We start from the raw sequence: 18,687 nt of genomic DNA on the forward strand, positions 1-18,687 counted from the left end.
GACCGAGCGCGATCCCGTGCCACGCTTCGAACCAGCAACTGAGAGACGTCGCAATCTGCGCGTCCTCGTGTACACCACACCTCCTCAACCGGTCATTGTACTCCATTCAACCACCCTACCCGTGACTATTGCCTAGTAGTGATAGAGCGAAAGATTGAGGAAGTTTGTGGATTGGGGGCGGCTTTGAGAAAGGGACAGGAGACGCAGCCTCTGTGATATTGTACCAACTAGGTAATTAAGACGTCCCGAGAGGGGACCACCTGTTTTTCTGTGGAGGGCTCTCACTAGGAGACCGCCTCCCGACTGTTAAGAATATCGTGACAGAGTAGACTGTTAATCACTGGTGTTCAGGTTAGGGAAAAATATTGAGCGCGAGGCTCTTTATTCATAGCACGTCGAACGTGAGGCTCCGTGTTAGAACACACGTGTTGTTACCGCTGTCAGCGATCCTGGGCTGCAGCAGGGCGTAGTATTCTGTGACTCATGTTGCGTCTTTTGAAGCAGAAGAAGTCCGTGCCCCACGAGTTAAGTGAGGATGCTGTGGAAGTCAAGACAATAGTAGAGTCACGGGAGGGCAAGAAGGCAGTCAAGAATGTTGAGAGGTTGTACAAGCATGTAGGATTGCCCTCGACAGGGAGATTGCAGCCGTCTACATGGCACAATCTCATAGAGAACAAAAAGGGCATATTGAAAGATAAAGGACTGTTAGAACAAGCGCAAGCTCATCTGCGAGTTGCGCAAGGTTTAAAGAACGAGGAATGGAAAAAGGTTGATGGAGAGGAAAGATGAAAGGATGCAGAGCCCGTGTTTGGTTATAAAATATCTCAATCATTAGTTTTTCTAGGGTGCTCTGGCATATGAGTTGTGTGAAGGTTTTGTAGAAATTAATTAAGTCTGAGAACTGCTGTATTTCGTTACTCTGTGTGGTTTTCCGAGACACCCGATGGGAGGGGTCAAACCGCTGCATTATTGCTTTCTTTTGTGTTGAGGAATGCTGTGATGTTCTTGTCTCTGTGTCTCTGGTATGGAGGGGGCAATGTCCTTGGTGTAGAACGCGCTGGGAGAATCTGTGTTTTGTTTGAAGCAATAGTACAATGTTGTATTGAATTAGAAAGAATTATTGTAAGTTTAAAGTGAAATATGGTGTCCGGACGATGCATTAAAAGTAGTACAAAGATTCCAGAAGAACTTAACCCATTCTGTATCAGCAGCTGCGCTCTTGGCCAACACCGCTCTCTAGCCCCCGCAGCTTCAAGGACACAGCTCGCAGCTCGCTTCCTTATCAGTGGCCCAAGAAACAGATTTCAGCTCCAGCCCCCCTCCCTTACACAAATCCAGTGTCATATTCCAATATCCATTTTAACCCTGTGTCTGGAAATCTCCGTCGCCATGTTAATTCTCAGACCAAGACAAGACAGATGGATTTGTAAACATTGCGGTCAGACAAACCCAGACTGGAGAAATACTTGTATAATCTGTGCTGCAACCCAACCTAAGTGAATTACGCTGAATCCTGTCCAGATAAGATCACATGTAGTGATGTAAGAAGCTGACACAGGATTGTGGGTAGTGGGGACATTAACTTTTGGGAGTAAGCTGACAGTAATCCTTTTGGGAAGGAGCTGTAGACCAGCATGTCATGTCACCCCCAACCGGTCATCTAGTCACCCCCACCACCAGAGAACCAACCACATCAGGTAGTGTAAGACAGATACAGGAGTATTATCCCTGGAAGCCCTCTGACTAGCTAGCTACGCTAAAATAATTGGCTGACCCTGAGAACAAACCTTTCCCATTTTACAGACAAAGATAATATGATGGACGTATAAGTGCACCTGAGCAGACCTAGAGAGTTGGTGAGCCAAGATGATGGTCAGATGGTCCTTACGTTATATAACCCCTATGTAGATGAGTATAATGAGATGTGTATCTTACATGCCCTTTCCCGATCAGTTTGAAAAAAAAAAAAAAATAGGGGGGATAGTGTCTCTAACCCTGGCAGTTAGAATATCCTTATGTTACGCTGCTTCAGTATGTGGGTAATTTTTGGTAATTTTTTTCTTGTGTGTACAGACAGAGCAGGAAGCCATTGTTGCCACTGTTAGTCTTCTCAAGTATCTGGCAGATCTGAACTGTCGGGTTTCGGCCTCGAAACTTCGGTTCTGCCTTGGTCAAGTGATATTTTTGGGTCACTGTCTCCTTCAGGGTGCCAGACACCTCACAGAAGAAAGAAAAATAGCCGTCAGCTACAAAGGATGAGACTGAGCTCCAGCGTTTCCTTGGACTATGTACTTATTGTTGTCAGTGAATACCAGACGCATCCCGCATAATGCAATTTCTCTACAAAGCCCTGAAAGACTGTTCAAGATATGCTGATGATTTTGGCAGACTCCACACAGGATACGCTGTTACTATGGAAGACACTGTAGTGCACGGAGCTGCACTCACTCCCTCCCATCCTGTCAGGACAAGAAGCAGAATTTCAGGATCTGTCTACTGCATGTGTTCTGGCCAAAACAGGCGGGCTAATATATACACGGACTCACAGTATGCATTTGGTATTGCTCATGATTTCGGAGCCCTATGAGCCAATCGAGGATTTGTTACTACCACCGGGACTCAGTGAAGAATGTTGAAGCTGTTAAAGCCCTTATGGACTCAATCGAATTACCTACTCAGGTGGCCATTATCAAAGTTAAGGAGCACGGTACCATGGAACAGACCACAGACTGGTGGTAACGCCTTTGCGGATAAGCAAGCAAAAGCCGCTGCTCTTCTGCCTGTTGAACTGACCATACCAGCTATGGTGACCACATGCTCTCAGCGTAAACAGTTACAAGAAACACTAACTCTACAGGAACCTGATGATCTACGACAGACTGAGGTTTTCTGCCGGACCCCGCAAGACCGCTTAATGACGATGCAGAGAATATCTCCAAAGGAAGAAGTGAAGCAGTGGAAAGCTGATGGAGCACGTATGGACAATGGTCGCTGGAAAAAGGACCAACTTGTGTGTCTCCCTAAGCGGATGTACCCTGCTATTGCCATGTGGGCGCATGGGCCCACATATCGAGGTATCTGTCAGACCTGCAATCCCGGTCAACTTCAACGTGTAACCCTGAAGCACCTTGCTAAGCCCGACTATCCTTTCCAAAGGCTCCAGGTGGACCTCATTACGTTGCCTAAGTCTGGAAGGTATGAATATTGTCTGGTGGTTGTCGACATGTTCTCCAGTTGGCCAGAAGCATTCCCCATTACCAACGTGACTGCAAAGACCACAGCAAAGAAACTGGTGATGGAAGTTATATGCAGATATGGTGTTCCAGAAGTTGTTGAAAGTGACCAAGACCCGGCCTTTCCTTCTCATGTGTAACAGGAGGTTCTGACAATGCTTGGATCCACTGTAGCTCTCCATACTCCGTACCAGCCACAGTCTAGTAGGAAAGTTAAGAGGCTGAACGGCACGCTGAAGGGACAATTGACCAAATTGATGCAGGAGACTACGGCTCCATGGCCAGGGCTCTTATACATTCGTATTACCCCTATTGCAAAACATGGCCTGTCCCCATATGAGATATTGTTTGGTGCTAGGTTCTCAGTTGCAAATTTTCAGTCTCAGTAGTTATAGAGGAAACTGACCGTGCTGTTCAATATGTTATTCAGTTTAGTAAAAAATGTTGCTAACACCTATGTTTTAGTTTCTTCTTCCCTTCCAGATTCAGCAGAAACCGATATTGGTCACAATTTGAAGCCTGGTGGTTTTATGGTTGTGAAAAGCTATGTCAGTAAAACTTGAAGGAAAGAGCACCTGGATCTACGCTTCACACTGCAAAAGAGACCGAACCAGCGCTTAGTCACAGTGGTGATCGAAGGAAAATGTTGCTGTTGTTTTTGGTCCTGAGGCTGGGGGCCATCCTCGCCCCTACCTTTTCGGCCCCTATTGTAAATAAGAATACCAGTGCCACTATTCTCTGGGTAAATCTAACGGCCCCGGTAAAAATCTGGAGATTTGATTTCTGCAATGTAGTCAAGTGCCCCGAGACTCAACGGGTGGTAGAGGGAATCATCCAGTATTATATATGTGTTAGAAGTTTTCTCCATAGAAACACAAACAGCCCCAAGGAAAAAATTATGGTTAGAATGGGTAAGATACAATGTAAGAGTCCAGAATATCTCTGTAGGATGTATTGCTTGTGCTGCAGCGAATACACATCTATACACACATACATTGTTTTTTCCTGATGACAATACCACTGCCTGTGTTATGAATCTGTTGAGGGGTCTAAAGCCCACTGATTGCTCAGATTATGTCCCACTAATTCATGAAGCACCTAAACTAAAGGTCCCAGGGGGGATAACTGTATTAGCTGATAATTATACCTGCTATAATTCCCACGACACTACAGGTACACCAGTAGGGGTCTTCGATACAGGTTTCTGCAAAGAAAACAGTTCTATAGATACTGACTTGCTAGCTAATCATACACAGTATATGTACGACATTTATTCGTTATGTGGAGATGGTAAGCTCCATCCTAGGTTGCCTAATACCTGGACAGGTCAATGCACCCTTGTTTAACTAGCTATGCAGTTCAAGATTTTACCTTGGGATCCGGAGATACCTGATGAATATACCAGAAAGAGGAGAAGTCTCGATCAGCTCCACATGAGTTATGAAGAAAATCCATTGGTATAGGTCGATGGCATTGGAGTGCCAAGGGGGGTGCCTGACCAATTTAAAGCCCAGAACCAGATCTATGCTAGCTTTGTTTCTTTAATCCATAGGTGCAGATTAATAAAAATGTTGATTGGATCAATTACATATATTACAGTGAACAAAGGTTTGTCAATTTTACCTGTGATGCTTTCCAGGGTATAGTAGAGGAATTGGGCCCTAACACTAGAATGACCCTCCAAAACCGATTAGCTCTTGATATGATCTTAGCTGAGAAAGGAGGAGTCTGTGGGATGGTGGGAGAGGAATGTTGTACCTATATCCCTCAGAACTCTGGGGTAAATGGAAAGACCATGATAGCCCTTAAGAAGATAAATGGGTTAGCAGCAGAATTAAAAACTAATGCAGGAGTAGACACATCTTTCTTTTCCGGTTGGTTGGGTGGGCTCAAAGGATTCCTTCAACAAGCTTGTCTAGTACTGATTGCCCTTCTTGTAGTTGGATCGATAATCCTCTGTTGTGTTATTCCCCTGTATAAAAAGGTTATCACTGAGGCAACTCCGACTGGCACCTTCCTCAACCAAGAAGTAGACCCACTAGAGTACAATGGCACTGATCCAGGGGAAATCCCCAAGTACGTCCCCCTCAAGAAGTTAGACAAAACCCCTAATTCTCAGATGATGCTAAGAGATTTAGTTTAGGGACAGCGGGAGAACTCCATGTGAAGCTAGTGAAGGGTTCAGCTGCCTGGTGGCCTCTCACAAGGGGAGAGCTTCTGAGGTGTCTGGATGAAGAAATCCACCTCCCCTTTCCCCATCACATGGACAGTCTCGAAGGATCTTTCTTTTTAGGGAAAAACTTAGTGTTTAGGGGGGATTGTCAAGGTGAAAATATATGTTTTTATACTCTTTTTTACTTTATGTATTCTTATGCTGTGAAACAATAAGTTTTTCCCCTTCATGCTTATTAATGCACATGTAATTGTATTTAAGATGGCTGCCAGTATTCACCTTTGCCCCACTTTCACTCGGCTGAAGGAACAAGTTACACATACCAGAAGGACAAGTATCATTTCTCTTGAAATGATACTTAAAGCGATGTGGACAAGATGTGGACAAAGGAAGATTCATCAGATGACGTCAGAGCCAACCAGAAGGACTGAATACTAGATACATTGCTTAAACCCCTGCATATCCCCGCCCTCTGCACACCTTCCCCCAATAGATCATGTAATGTTGTGTATCAGGAAATAAAGTTCAGTTGTTGCTGTGACGTTACACACGAGCATGCAATGAGTTTGAACCAGCATTGTGTCTGATTCATTCTTATCCGGTACCAACATGCTTTTAATCTGATTTGGAATGACTGGTGGATGAAGGGTATTGTCGTGACAACCCCGACACTCCGATGGCGCAAGGATCACAGGATCGAGCAATAAACTGGGGAACCTGGTTGTTTAGCCTTGAGGCCATGAGATCCACATCCGGCATCCCCCAGGGAAGACAAATCTGCTGGAAGACTTCCGGGTGGAGGGACCACTCGTCCGAGGCAAGACCTTGGTGACTGAGGAAGTCCGCCGCCCAATTCTCCACACCCGGTATGTGGATCGCCGAGATGAGCAAATGATTGGTTTTGGCCCAGCGTAGAATGTGAGTGACTTCGCGCATGGCCGCCCTGCTGCGGGTTCCCCCTTGCCAGTTGATATACGCCACCGCTGTAGCGTTGTCGGATTGGATCCTGATGGGATGGCCTGCGAGAAGGTGGTGAAAATTGCGTAATGCCAGTGTGATCGCTCGAATTTCCAAGACATTGATTGGGAGACGCGACTCTCGTATGGACCAACGACCCTGTGCCGTGTGGTGATTGAAAACTGCACCCCAGCCCAAAAGGCTGGCGTCGGTGGTCACCACTAACCAGCGCACCGGGAGGAAGGATTTCCCGTGGTTCAGAGAAGCTTTCATCGTCCACCACCTGAGGGTCTGCCTGACCTGTGGGGACAGGCAAAAACGACGGTCAAGGGAGAACGGACTCCTGTCCCAGGCTAACAGCAGCGCCTGTTGCAGGGGACGGAGATGGAACTGCGCAAAACGGAATGGCTTCCATCGCCACAATCATTTTTCTGAGGATGCGCATAGTAAAGCGAATGGAATGAGGGACTGGGCGGGAGAGCTTGCGCACTCCCTGTTGTAAGGACAAGACCTTCTCTGGAGGGAAAATGAATAACCCGCGGGAAGAGTCCAGGATCATGCCCAGGAAGAAGATTTGCTGAGCTGGCACTGGAGATTGATTTTCCAGCCCAGGCGAGAAAGAAAATCCATGGTGATATTTACAGACTCCTCGCAGGCAGAATGGGACGGACCCTTGATTAATAGGTCATCCAGATACAGAAGAACTACCACTCCCCGAGCGTGAAGAATGGCCATGACAGCTGCCATGATCTTCGTGAAAACTCTGGGGGTGGTGGCGAGGCCGAAGGGCAAGGCCACAAACTGGAAGTATTCGTCTTGGACTGCGAAGCGCAGGAACTGCTGATGAGAGGGAAAGATTTGGATGTGGAGATAAGCATCCTTGATGTCTATGGATGCTAGGAACTCTCCTTTTTCCAGGGATGCGACAACGGAACGGAGGGAGTCCATCCTGAAGTGTCGAACCCGTACAAACTTGTTTAACAGCTCGAGGTCCAGTATGGGCCGTAGAGTCCCGTCCTTCTTTGGGACCACGAATAGGTTCGAGTAAAACCCCCTGAACCTTTGGTCTCGAGGGAGCGGAACGATGACACCGTCCCTTCGAAGCGCCTGTATGGCCTGAAGAATATCTGATGCTCTTGATTTGAGGGGAGAGGACTAGAAGAAGCGTGAGGGGGGAATGGAAGAAAACTTGATCTTTTATCTGGAGGATACGAGCTCTCTGACCCACTCATTGTGAACGACCGAGAGCCAAGCTTGACGGAACGAAAAAAGACCTCCGCCTACTTTGTTGGTGTCTGCCGGACACGTCGACAAGTCATTGTGTAGAAGGTTTAAGGGGTGCGGATGCCTTAGGGCCAGAAGGTCTCAGTCTGGGTTTTGGAACGGTTAGGTATGTGTGAGACCTGGCAATTTCTGTCCCTGACATCCCGAATCGGGAGCAAAGGAAGTGGATGACCAATTGGAGTTGTTACGAAAGGACCGGAACCGAAACTGTTGCTGATTCCGAAAGGGCCGGGCAGGCTTTTGATGAGGAAGAAATTTACTCTTCCCTCCGATAGCGTCAGAAATGATTTGGTCTAGTTTCCCTCCAAATAAACGACCAGCTTGGTAAGGTAAAGAAGTCAGCGACTTTTTAGAAGCAAAACTGCTCGCCAATCCCGGAGCCACAAGGCCCTCCTGATGGAGACTGTGCTTGCACCCGCTTGCGCTGCGAAATTAGCCGCATCTATGGAATTGTTAACTACGAAGTCTCTGGCCTGAGCTATCTGGTTAGCGAGTCTGGCCGCTTCTGGGGGAAGATTACTGTCATGGATGGTAGAGGTTAACACCTCTGCCCAGGCGACCATTGCCTTAGCCACCCAGGTAGCAGCGAAAGATGGAAGGAGTGCTGCTCCTGAGGCCTCAAAGACTGAGCGAGCCAGGTAGTCAATTTGACGGACAGTAGGGTTTTTGACTGATGAACTGTCGGACAGAGATAGGATTGTTGTGGATGCGAGTCGCAATACGGCAGGATCCACAGAAGGAGAGTGCAGCAACTCCTTCATTAGGTCCTTGGCGAAAGGATATTTGGCTTCCGTGGCCTTTTGAGCTGTAAATCACTTATCCGGGTGTTCCCTGTGTTTTTGGACAATGTCCTTAAATTCAGGATAATTAGCAAATATCTTTTGGACGCGTTTAGTCTTTTTAAAAGACACGACGTGCTCCTGAGTGGATACAGGTTCCTAGTCCACCATTAGCGTTTTGTTGACTGCCTCAATAAGGGAGTCAAGTGTCTCCTGACCGATCGAGGCGTCTTGGGTTAAAGACTAAGTCGTATTCCGAGTCATGTGCGCTGCGACCCTCGGGGGAAGGGGAGCGAGAAGTTGAGCTCGCAGTTGCTGAAGCTTGAGCGTGCACGGGAGGCGAGGCATGGGTTCTTTTCCTGGAACCCCGAGATTCCCGTAACGGAGTACGCCCCCTGTGGTCAGACGGCTCTGTACCGGTGCCAGATTCTGCCGCGGTCGACGGGGGGGGGGGGGGGGTTCTGACTTAGAGAGGATCCCCGGAAAGAGTCCAATGCCTTGGCCAAAGCATCCATAGATCGCGACAAGGAAGCGGCCCACTCAGGAGGGTTAGGCTCAGCGGGGACATTGGAGGTGGAGACAGAAGGCGGCTGCGCACAGACAGGGTCACAGTTCAGGCACAATGGAGTATTGTGGGCACATGGCAAAGCAGAATTGCAAGTGGCACATGAAGTAAAAACCACAGTGTGCTTTTTATTGCTCCTTTTTGCCTCCTTAGATTGAGACATAGTGTATGTCTATTCTCTCCAATAAACTGCGATAGCAGGGCTATGGGTGCAGAGAAGAGGTTAAGCTTTTTCCTATAGTGTGAAGCAGCTTACCCACGGTCCTGTGCTTGGGTCCCCAGGGAGAAAGAGAGAAGATTGCACCTTTCCGAGTAGTTAGGCTAGCATTTTCGGCCGATTTCCCCGCAGAAGTGGAGTCCCAAGATGGTGCCCAAGATTTGCAGGGTGTTTCTTGTTCAGAGCGAGAAGCGCCAGGGTAGTGGGAGAGGCTCCGGCGGTGGGCGGGGATTTCAACTGCAGCCTAGTCCGGCTGAAAAAGCCGGGGACTAAATTTATGGAGCCTGCCGGCGGGCCGCGACGTAGCCCCGAATGATTGCTGGATGCCAGCGGCACCTCTCCCCGGGGACCAGGACTGCACCTTCCCACGCAGGCAGCGTGAGGAAGGAAACGACTCACCGCCACCAAGCAGAGATGCAGCCTCCATTGCGAGGGAATAAGCTCAATCGATCCTCCCTTTGCCGGGGGATGGAGAGCCTCCGTCCATCTTCATATGTGCCTGCCACAGGGGACTTACGGCTACTGTGGGGACTACATGACGCCGTCAGGTGAGGGCTTGATTGCGGTGGAGCCCGGGAGATGCACATAAGAGCCAATACTCTATGTGCTCGCCATCTTACAGGGGGGTGAGATCGGGACCGAATTGGAACCGTCGCCCTAGCATAGATTAGGCGTGCCCCAGTCGTCGCAGGAGAGGTACGGGGAGGTATACTCGCCGTGCTCGCCTGTTGATGGTTCGGGGGAGAGCGGACCCTAGAAAGGAATCTGTCGCCCCCTTCACTCCGTTAATTAAAAAATAAAAATCTACAGGAAATAAAAATAAAAAACGTTGGGGTCTGAAAACAGACCCAAGTGCCTCCTACAGACACTAAGCAAGAACTGGCCAGACAGGGGGTGTATACTGCAGAGGAGGGGTTAATTCTTTTTGTGTTTACTTAGTGTCCTCCTGGCAAGCAGTATAACACCCATGGTCCTGTGAGGCGTAGGAGAAATGGCGGCCGTGAGAGGATGCCCTGACTCCGGAGTGTAAAAGCGCACGTTACAGGGAAAGACGCTGAAAAACCCCACTCTGTACAAGGAGACTGACAAGCCTGGAAGAGGGGTAGAGCCAAGCGCCGGGTTCAGAAGGCTAAAGATTGTGCCGGCTTAGAGGCAGAAAGGAAGCTGAGAGGGGCGGGGCTATAACAGGCCAGGTGTGCCAAGCTACACAGGCCAGGAGGAACTGAGCAACGGGCGGGAAAAAAGCCCGCCTGAAGAGCAGGAAGAAGGGGGCGGAGCCAGCGCTGAAGCTAGGCCTGAGTGAAGGCGGGACCTAGATTACTGCTGGTGATCGCCGGAACATGGGGGAGCGGCGTGGAGGATCTAAAAACGCTGCAAAAGAAAGTCTGGAGCCCCCAATACCCTCAAAATTTAGGGGTGGAAAGGTCCCTAATGCCCAACTCCGCAGCTAGGCCCGGGAGAAGCCGGGACCTAGGTTACTTCTGATGACCGCTGAAGCATGGGGGGAGCGGCGTGGTCACTATTAAAGTAAAGGAAAAATTGGTCTTCTTTCTTCTTTGATCTTATCTTCTTCGCCACACCTGGGGGGAGAGAGAAAGTACCTCCCCATCCAAGAAAGATCGTACGTCCGATAATCCAGCTCAGGCTCTGGTGGGCGAGAGACGGGGGCAGGGCTGACAATCGGATCACCTCAACACGCTTCTGTGTTAGGGGCTGGGGTCCTGCCGACTAGACGTATGAGGATAAGGGGTGGCAGAACACCCCGTACTCAGTCTCTTTGTGCGAGTACAGTAGTGACTGTTCAGAGTGTATCCCTCCAAGGTGCCTGAAAAGGAACGACGCACACTGAGGTAGACATGGGTCTAATGAAAGACCAGTGTCCACCTCCTACTGACACCAAGCTAAACTGAATATCCTACTTCCTGTTGGTGGGGTGTACACTGCAGAGGAGGAGCGAACTTTTATCCTGCATAGTGTCAGCCTCCTAGTGGCAGCAGCATACACCATGGTTTCCTGTGTCCTCCAATGAAGCGATAGATAAAATATGTTAACTAAGTACCGTGTATTATTTACACGCACTATGCTATTTATTTACTGCAGGGTTTTTAATCATTATTTCTGTCTTAGGTTCTTTCTGTTCAGTGGCTAGTATGAACGTGCACTTACACGCTGCATACACACCAGTTTATATCCCAGTTCACACTTTTGGTTTTTTTTCTGTCTGTTTGCATCATGTGCATATAAAGGTAAGGCCTACCGTGCCTTTGAGCTGGCATTATTGATGTGGTTTCCCATATGTCCGTTTCCACTAGTTGGGCCCGGACATCTCAACCCTTATCCACATGCATGTCCCTTGACAAACGGTAAGGTTTTTAATATTAGAGTTAGGACTGTCCCAATTATGGTCGCCGTGACGAGGCTGGATGGCTTTTCGCATTTGTTTGATCAAAAAACATGTTGTTAACCAAGTGCTGTATACTATTTTCATGCACTATGCTATTTATGTATTTATTTACTGCAGGGTATTTAATCATTATGTTTCTGTCTGGTTCTTTCTGTTCAGCAGCCTGTCTGAACATGCGCTTATACACTGCATGCACACCAGTTTATATCCAAGTTCATACCCTTGGGTATTCTTTAATCATGTCAGTCTTCTTAGGAAATGGTGAAGTAAATTGTGAGTGACCCAACTTCCCTTGGATGAAAAGCCACCCCACACATGGACAGTCTCAGGATGCTTTACTGCTGGCATGATCCAAGACTCATGCTAGCAGACACCTTTTCTTGTTTGGATGATGATTCTCACAGATGTTCCAAACGTTTGGAAGAGAAGAGGGCTGAATCACAGGTAATTACTTTACCCCAGTCTAATTCTTGTACTTCCTGCAAAATGTGAGTTTGTCCTTGACAACAGGCCAGCCTTCAAAAGCCTTCACCTTACTCTGCATGCAGATGTACTGATGCCTGCTGCCATTCCAGAGCAAGTTCTGCACTGCTACTTGATTGATCACCAGGCTGATTCATCTTTAAGAGATGGTTCCGGCAATAGTTGGACTTTCTAGGATGACCTGAAGTTTCCTGTACAGCAATTGAACCGATCTCCTTGAATTTCTTGAAGGTCCAATGAATGGTTGATTTAGAGGAAATCAAACAATGTTGTTGCTTGTAAAGCCAATCTGACGCAAAACAACACTGACTGCATGAGTTTCCTTGGAGATAACCATAGTTAACAGAAAACAGTGATTTCATACACAATGATTTTTCATGTTTTTTAAAAAATGATGAGGGATGAGCTAGGGTGGAACCCAAAAGTGCACAAAATGGTGGAATAGCAAAATGGGAGAAAACAGGTGCAGAACGTCGTTGTGCAAAGGCACAACTCCTGTAAAAACCATAGACATCAGCTGCTGCTGCTCTATGGCTCGGAGAATAAATCCTCCAAGAGAATTTTCAGATATGGATATAGACTGTATAGGGGCTGCACTACTGGAAAGAAGAATCCTCTACTGGCGCTGAAAACGTTTTTTTTTTTTTATTTCAACTCGTTTCAATGCAATTATTCAGAGAAAAAAAATACAACAAAAAACAAATATTCCGCACCAAAACATGTTGAAATAATAAACCTCATTGGCATTGGTTGATGATTTTTCTTTCCAGCAGCATAGCCCCTAAACCATGGTATATCCACATCAGTAAATTCAAACAGTATGGCAGAGTGATATCAGATTTGCCCTCAGTAAACATTTTCCCCCCCGAGCTAGCGAGAAGAGCACTTATATGATCTAAGCAAGTAATTTTGTGGCAGGGCTGAAAATCAGTGAAAAAGGGGTTGATTAAGTTAATTTTCATGGCAACTAATTAGTTTGCAATTTATATGATCACTCTTTATAATCTACAGTTAATGCAAATTGACACTATAAAACCTGAAGCAACAAACTTTGTGAAAACCAAACTTGTGTCACTCTTAAAAATATTAGCCACGACTGTATTTTGTTTTTAGAAAGGCTTTACTTCTATCTGCATCCATCTCTGACCACATTTGACTTACAACATTTGCAAAGGTTCAGATACCGGTAATTTGCACCATTAGCAATGGGCATAGATGGTCATATCTCTCACCTGGTGGGAGCAGCTTTCCGCTTTTATGCACAGGTCTGAGGCATGTGTCACCTTATATATATAAAAAAATCCAAATAGTGGAATTAATTTTTTTCATACAACAAAAGCCAGGTTCATTAGGGGGAGGGCAAAGCTGTACGATAAAAGAAATGTTAATGCATAACTGAAAGGCTTACCAGCATCTCCAGGAAGTTCCAACAGTTCTGCTGCTTTTCTGCGGATACTTAAGATAGTCTGGAAAAAAAAAAAAAAAAAAGCTGCAAAATACTTTTTCTATTATTCTTCTACTTCTTAAAGTTTATCTTGTAAGCTCTGTTGGTAAGGTACTTGACAGATGACCATACCTTAGATAGTTATAGACCGAACACTTGATTTGCTGGCAGCCATTTCTCAAGAACTGATCATTTACAAGCTCTGGCAGCAGCTTAATTTTCCAAGGAGTAAATGACTGAGGACGCAAAATCAGTTATATAATCTAATGTGTAAGGCATCCATACTCCGATGTGACAGTAGGGAAATCTCATTTAAAAGTTTTTGCCAAAACATGCAACTATATGTGCTATGCAACATGTAACATATTTACATACTGTAAGTATTTAATAGAGATGAGCAAACAAAGATTAAAACTCCACTGGTTCACTGTCTGATTGGGTCACCTGTAGGGCCCAATAAGCGGTATATGTACCTCAGGATGATATGTAGAGGATTGCTGGCACAAAAGTGATTCCTGCCCTGGTCCAACCTGTGATGGACCAGACTGGACGCCGGAACAGGGCAGCTCAAATTTTTTTTCTCATTTATTGCATTTAATTCTAACACATATATTCCATGCAAGGTGAGGTTATAGCTGCATTATATTACATTGTTACAGATTTCCCAAGGAAATTACATTTATACTTAGTGGTCAGATATCAGTGTAACCGTTTTAACTAAGAATATCAGATCTGCGCTACTCACAGAGTCCGGGTCTGCTTTAACTTGAACGATTCTCTTCTGAGACTCTGAGCCGCACCAGTCCTGGACTTTCAGGTAGTTTAAGCTGAGGTCAACAGTCATCTCTTTTCCCGCAGCAACAACCATTTCCCTAGAATGAAAAGTTATCCACATGTGTCTTGGCAATCATATTTTATATACTGCGGCAACCACAGTAATATGTGAAGAATAAGTCCCTATGTGTAATATAAGTGAAATGTATATGTAACATTACATATGGCGAGTTCTTACCCCTCTTCTTGAGAATCTAGCAGAAGTAGGGAGCTTCCATCTCTAAGGCCCAACATTTTCAGGGTTTTGCTCATATCTTCTATGGCAAAAACACTCCAGCCCTCGCTGGTTTCTGTGGACGGGGAGCACAATAACGACTCTTTTGAGGGGCTACCAGCTAATGTCTGCTGCAGGTCTTTCAACTGAAAGTTGGAAGGGAAAACTCTCTGACTTTCTGAGTATTTCTGCGAGCAACCATTGTTTTCGGTTTTACACGGACGCATAATTGTTAGAAGAAGAGGAGCAAATTCGGGTCCACTCTGCACACACAGACCTCCAACCTGCATTACAAATAAAAGGAGATTTAAGTACATTTGCAACAGAGCAATCATGGGAAAAAGACCTACCACTATAAAGCTCATGATTAAAGAAAAGTCATCTGAATAGTAGGTGAGCTGAAGAGCCCAATAGCTGCCAATTTACAGCGTACAGAGCTGTGCTATTCCAGCTCAATAGACCTTTACATCTGGTCATTGTTGGAGCTGGCTGAAGCTTATCAGTGGTGGTATCGGGTGCTGGACACCCATCATTCTGATATCGATCACCTATCCTAAAAACAGGGATTTTTGTGTACTCACCGTAAAATCCTTTTCTCCGAGCCAATCATTGGGGGACACAGACCGTGGGTGTAGGCTGCTGCCACTAGGAGGCTGACACTAAGTGATACAAAGAAAGTTCGCTCCTCCCCTGCAGTATACACACTCCTGCTGGCTCTTAGCTAACCAGTTCGGTGCAAAAGCAGTAGGAGATCAATAACAACATATGAGCATATAGCATGTCACATTATATATATGAGAGTATAGCATGTCAATTATAAAACAAGCACAAGCTAATAATAGGGTGGGAGCTGTGTCCCCCAATGATTGGCTCGGAGAAAAGGATGTTACGGTGAGTATACAAAAATCCCTATTTCTCCTACGCCTCATTGGGGGACACAGACCATGGGACGTCCCAAAGCAGTCCCTGGGTGGGGACAACATCAGATCAGGCCCTGTGTAACCGCTACTTACAAGTGCGCCACCGCGGCCTGCAGAGTCCCCTGGTCCAGACTCACATCTGTGGAAGTCTGGGAATGATACTGCTTCAAGAATTCATGCAAACTGGATGAACCCGCAAGCTTGCAGGCGTGCTTTGCCGACGCCTGGTGCCTAGAACCCAAGAAACCTTGATAGACAGGGAGATAGGCTGACCTCTAACACAGAAGAATTCCTGGATGGTGTAACAAATCCACCAAGCTAACATTGCAGATGAAACGGCTAAACCCTTCCTGTAACCGTCAGGAAGCAGTCCTCTGACAGAGAGGTAGCCCAAATAAAGTGTCCAACCTTTGGAAGGACGCCGTCCTCAAGACGTACCTACTCAGAGCATTCACTTCGTCCAGAATATGGGGAACCCATTCCGTTATGTGGACTGGTGCCGAAAGAGATGAGGGAAGAACGATGCCCTCATAACTGTGGGACTACAATACCACCTTGGTAACAAGGGACAGGGATGGCCTGTAGACAACCTTGCCTTGATGGTAATAAGGGAAAAAAGGTCTGAAAAAACAGAGCGGCTAGCTCCGAAGACTCGTCACGATGAGGAGATCGCAGAGAAAAAAGGGCGATGTTCCCTGATAGAAAAGTCTGTCCGAATCAAAAGGAGTCTACTGTAAGAATCCCAGGAACATTAAGGTCCCAAAGATCTAACGGTATGCGATAGGGAAGAACCACTTGTGAAGACTCCCTGCGAGGAAGTCTAGTTCAGCAAATGAGAAAAAACCTGACATGGTCAGTGCGGATCTCCCAAGGATCACTGGGGCCCTTCCTGCTTCCGAAAAGATCTCCAAAGTAGTGGAAGAGGGGTGAAGGAAACTGGTACCATGGAAGAACCAGAGAATGCACTGTGATGGCTTTTGGACCTGGAGGCAGAACCATGAACTTAGAGTACATTGGTGTTCAGTCTGGATGCCATCCGACCTACATCTGGAGTGCTCCAGAGAAGACGGATCTGATGGAAGACTTCCGGGTGAAGTTCCCACTCACATGAGGCGGGACCCTGACAGCGTCCGCCGCCCAGAGTTCTACACCTGAGATGTGTAGTGCTGAGATCACCAGATGATAGATCATGGCCCAACAGAGAATGTGAGGTACCTCGGCCATGACGCCTGACCGTGGGTACCTGCCTACCTGCCAGATGATTGACGTATGGCACAGACGTGGGATTGCCCGATTGAATCGGTTGGGGTGACCCGCCAGAAGGCAGTGGACCTGCTGTAGAAGTAACTGTACTTTCGGATCCCCAGAACAATGATCAGGAGGAGAGGACTGGCATCGGTAGTCACTAATAACCGGGAGAAAGGATCTCCCCAGGATGAGGAAGGAGGTCAGAGACTACCCTCTGAAAGCCTGATTGACCTGCAGAAAACGAGAGGAGCGAAGGAAACCACTTCCATTGTTGTCACCAATTTTCCTCAAAACACTACTAGCAAATCGAATGGAATGAGGGGATGAGTGAACAAGTGCACGAGCTTCCTGTTGAAGAGCCACGGCCTTGTCTCAAGGGAGAATCACCAAACTTCTGGAAGATTCCAGGATCATCCTCAAAAAGGATATCTGCTGGGCTGGAAATGAGGAAAAAACTTGTCTAAGTTTAGCTGCCAGCCCAGGAGAGAGAGGGTATTGCAAGAGATATAGACAAACTAGATTTGCTATCTGACAGTTGGTTGTATTTTTAATTGATGACCCATCGGATACTGGTAGGTATACCACAGGAGATTCTACCCGGTTAATATGCCAAGTTGCAGAATGCAAGGAGGAAAAACCGTCTCTTACTATCGCCGCTCTTTTTTAACTGTGCGGAGATAAAATGATGAACCCTCGATCCACCATCCTCTTAACAGGGAAGTGGAGAGGGATAGTCCGCCTTCTTGCTTCATCTGCTAAATAGTGGAGATGCAGAGGGGGTGTTCGTACGCCAAAAAAAAGGAGCCTCTGTACATCCACAGAGTTAAAGTCCCTGGGTGGACAGGGCTGGTTGTCCGGCATTAGGCCTGGCTGTAGAAGAGGATACATGGAGGCGACACTCCATGTGCTCGTCTATTGCTGGTGTGGGGAGATCGGGGTCCTTTAAAAGGACCCGACGCCCTTAAGAGAATCAGCCCAGGCATGGCATCTCATGTCTTAGGGAGGGAACACCCCGTGTGTTTGCATATTGGCTGAAAAAGGATACCGCGCTTGCAGAGGTTTCTGTCCAGTGGATCGCTTATCCGGACGCTACCTGTCCGGGTGAATGGTAAATGCTCTGCGAGGGAGTTTAGTTTCCTCATGAGGGACACTGCGTGATATAGAGTAGAACCGAAGCCCTCGTTAATCTACAGAGATTGGTTGATGATATAAATAGGCAAATTCATCCTTTTCTGAAGTTCTGGTGAGTCCAGAACCAAGGAAATATCCGATCCATATTCAGAGACTTGATCTCAGCAAATCATTGGTGAGGGATCAGGAAATGAAACTTCCGTTTTCTAGGCGCCTGTACGTTTCTAGAATACTTGTGGCCCCTGCTAGCTGACGGCTCACATGAAGGAAAGGGACATCTATATCGTTCCTGTGAGCACTCCGAGCCACAGAGGGTTCACGAAGGTATTCAATCTCTTGTCAGAGAATCCATGGGTTGCGGCAGTGACGAAACCCACTCAGGGAACTAGGTACTCTGGGATAAGCTAGGGCGGCGGAGGGCAACTGAGCTCATTTAGTGTGACCGGCTACAGATTGGTCATATGCCCTTAAGACCAGGGAATGCTGGTCATGTGCCTTTAAGACCAGGAATACTGGTCATGTGCCTTTAAGACCAGGGAATACTGGTCAAGTGCCTTTAAGAATGGGTAATACTGGTCATGTGCATTTAAGACCAGGGAATACTGGTCATGTGCATTTAAGACCAGGAATACTGGTCGTGTGCCTTTAAGACCAGGAATACTGGTCATGTGCCTTTAAGACCAGGGAATACTGGTCATGTGCCTTTAAGACCAGGGAATACTGGTCATGTGCCTTTAAGACCAGGGAATACTGGTCAAGTGCCTTTAAGAATGGGTAATACTGGTCATGTGCATTTAAGAC

General features: G+C 46.9%; 1 protein-coding gene across 1 annotated transcript in view; it reads right to left on the reverse strand.

Annotated features, from left to right (window-relative positions):
* The window catches only part of USP40 (ubiquitin specific peptidase 40), a 113,858-nt gene that overhangs the window by 33,963 nt on the left and 61,208 nt on the right, over positions 1 to 18,687 (reverse strand). Inside the window, exons 16-19 of the mRNA XM_069733301.1 lie at positions 14,552 to 14,871; positions 14,285 to 14,411; positions 13,504 to 13,561; positions 13,328 to 13,378 (exon numbers count right to left, since the gene is read on the reverse strand). Of these exons, the coding sequence (XP_069589402.1) occupies positions 13,328 to 13,378; positions 13,504 to 13,561; positions 14,285 to 14,411; positions 14,552 to 14,871 (556 nt within the window). The remainder of the gene's footprint in view (positions 1 to 13,327; positions 13,379 to 13,503; positions 13,562 to 14,284; positions 14,412 to 14,551; positions 14,872 to 18,687) is intronic.

Source organism: Ranitomeya imitator, chromosome 7 (assembly GCF_032444005.1).
Source record: "Ranitomeya imitator isolate aRanImi1 chromosome 7, aRanImi1.pri, whole genome shotgun sequence".
NCBI classification, from domain to species: domain Eukaryota; kingdom Metazoa; phylum Chordata; class Amphibia; order Anura; family Dendrobatidae; genus Ranitomeya; species Ranitomeya imitator.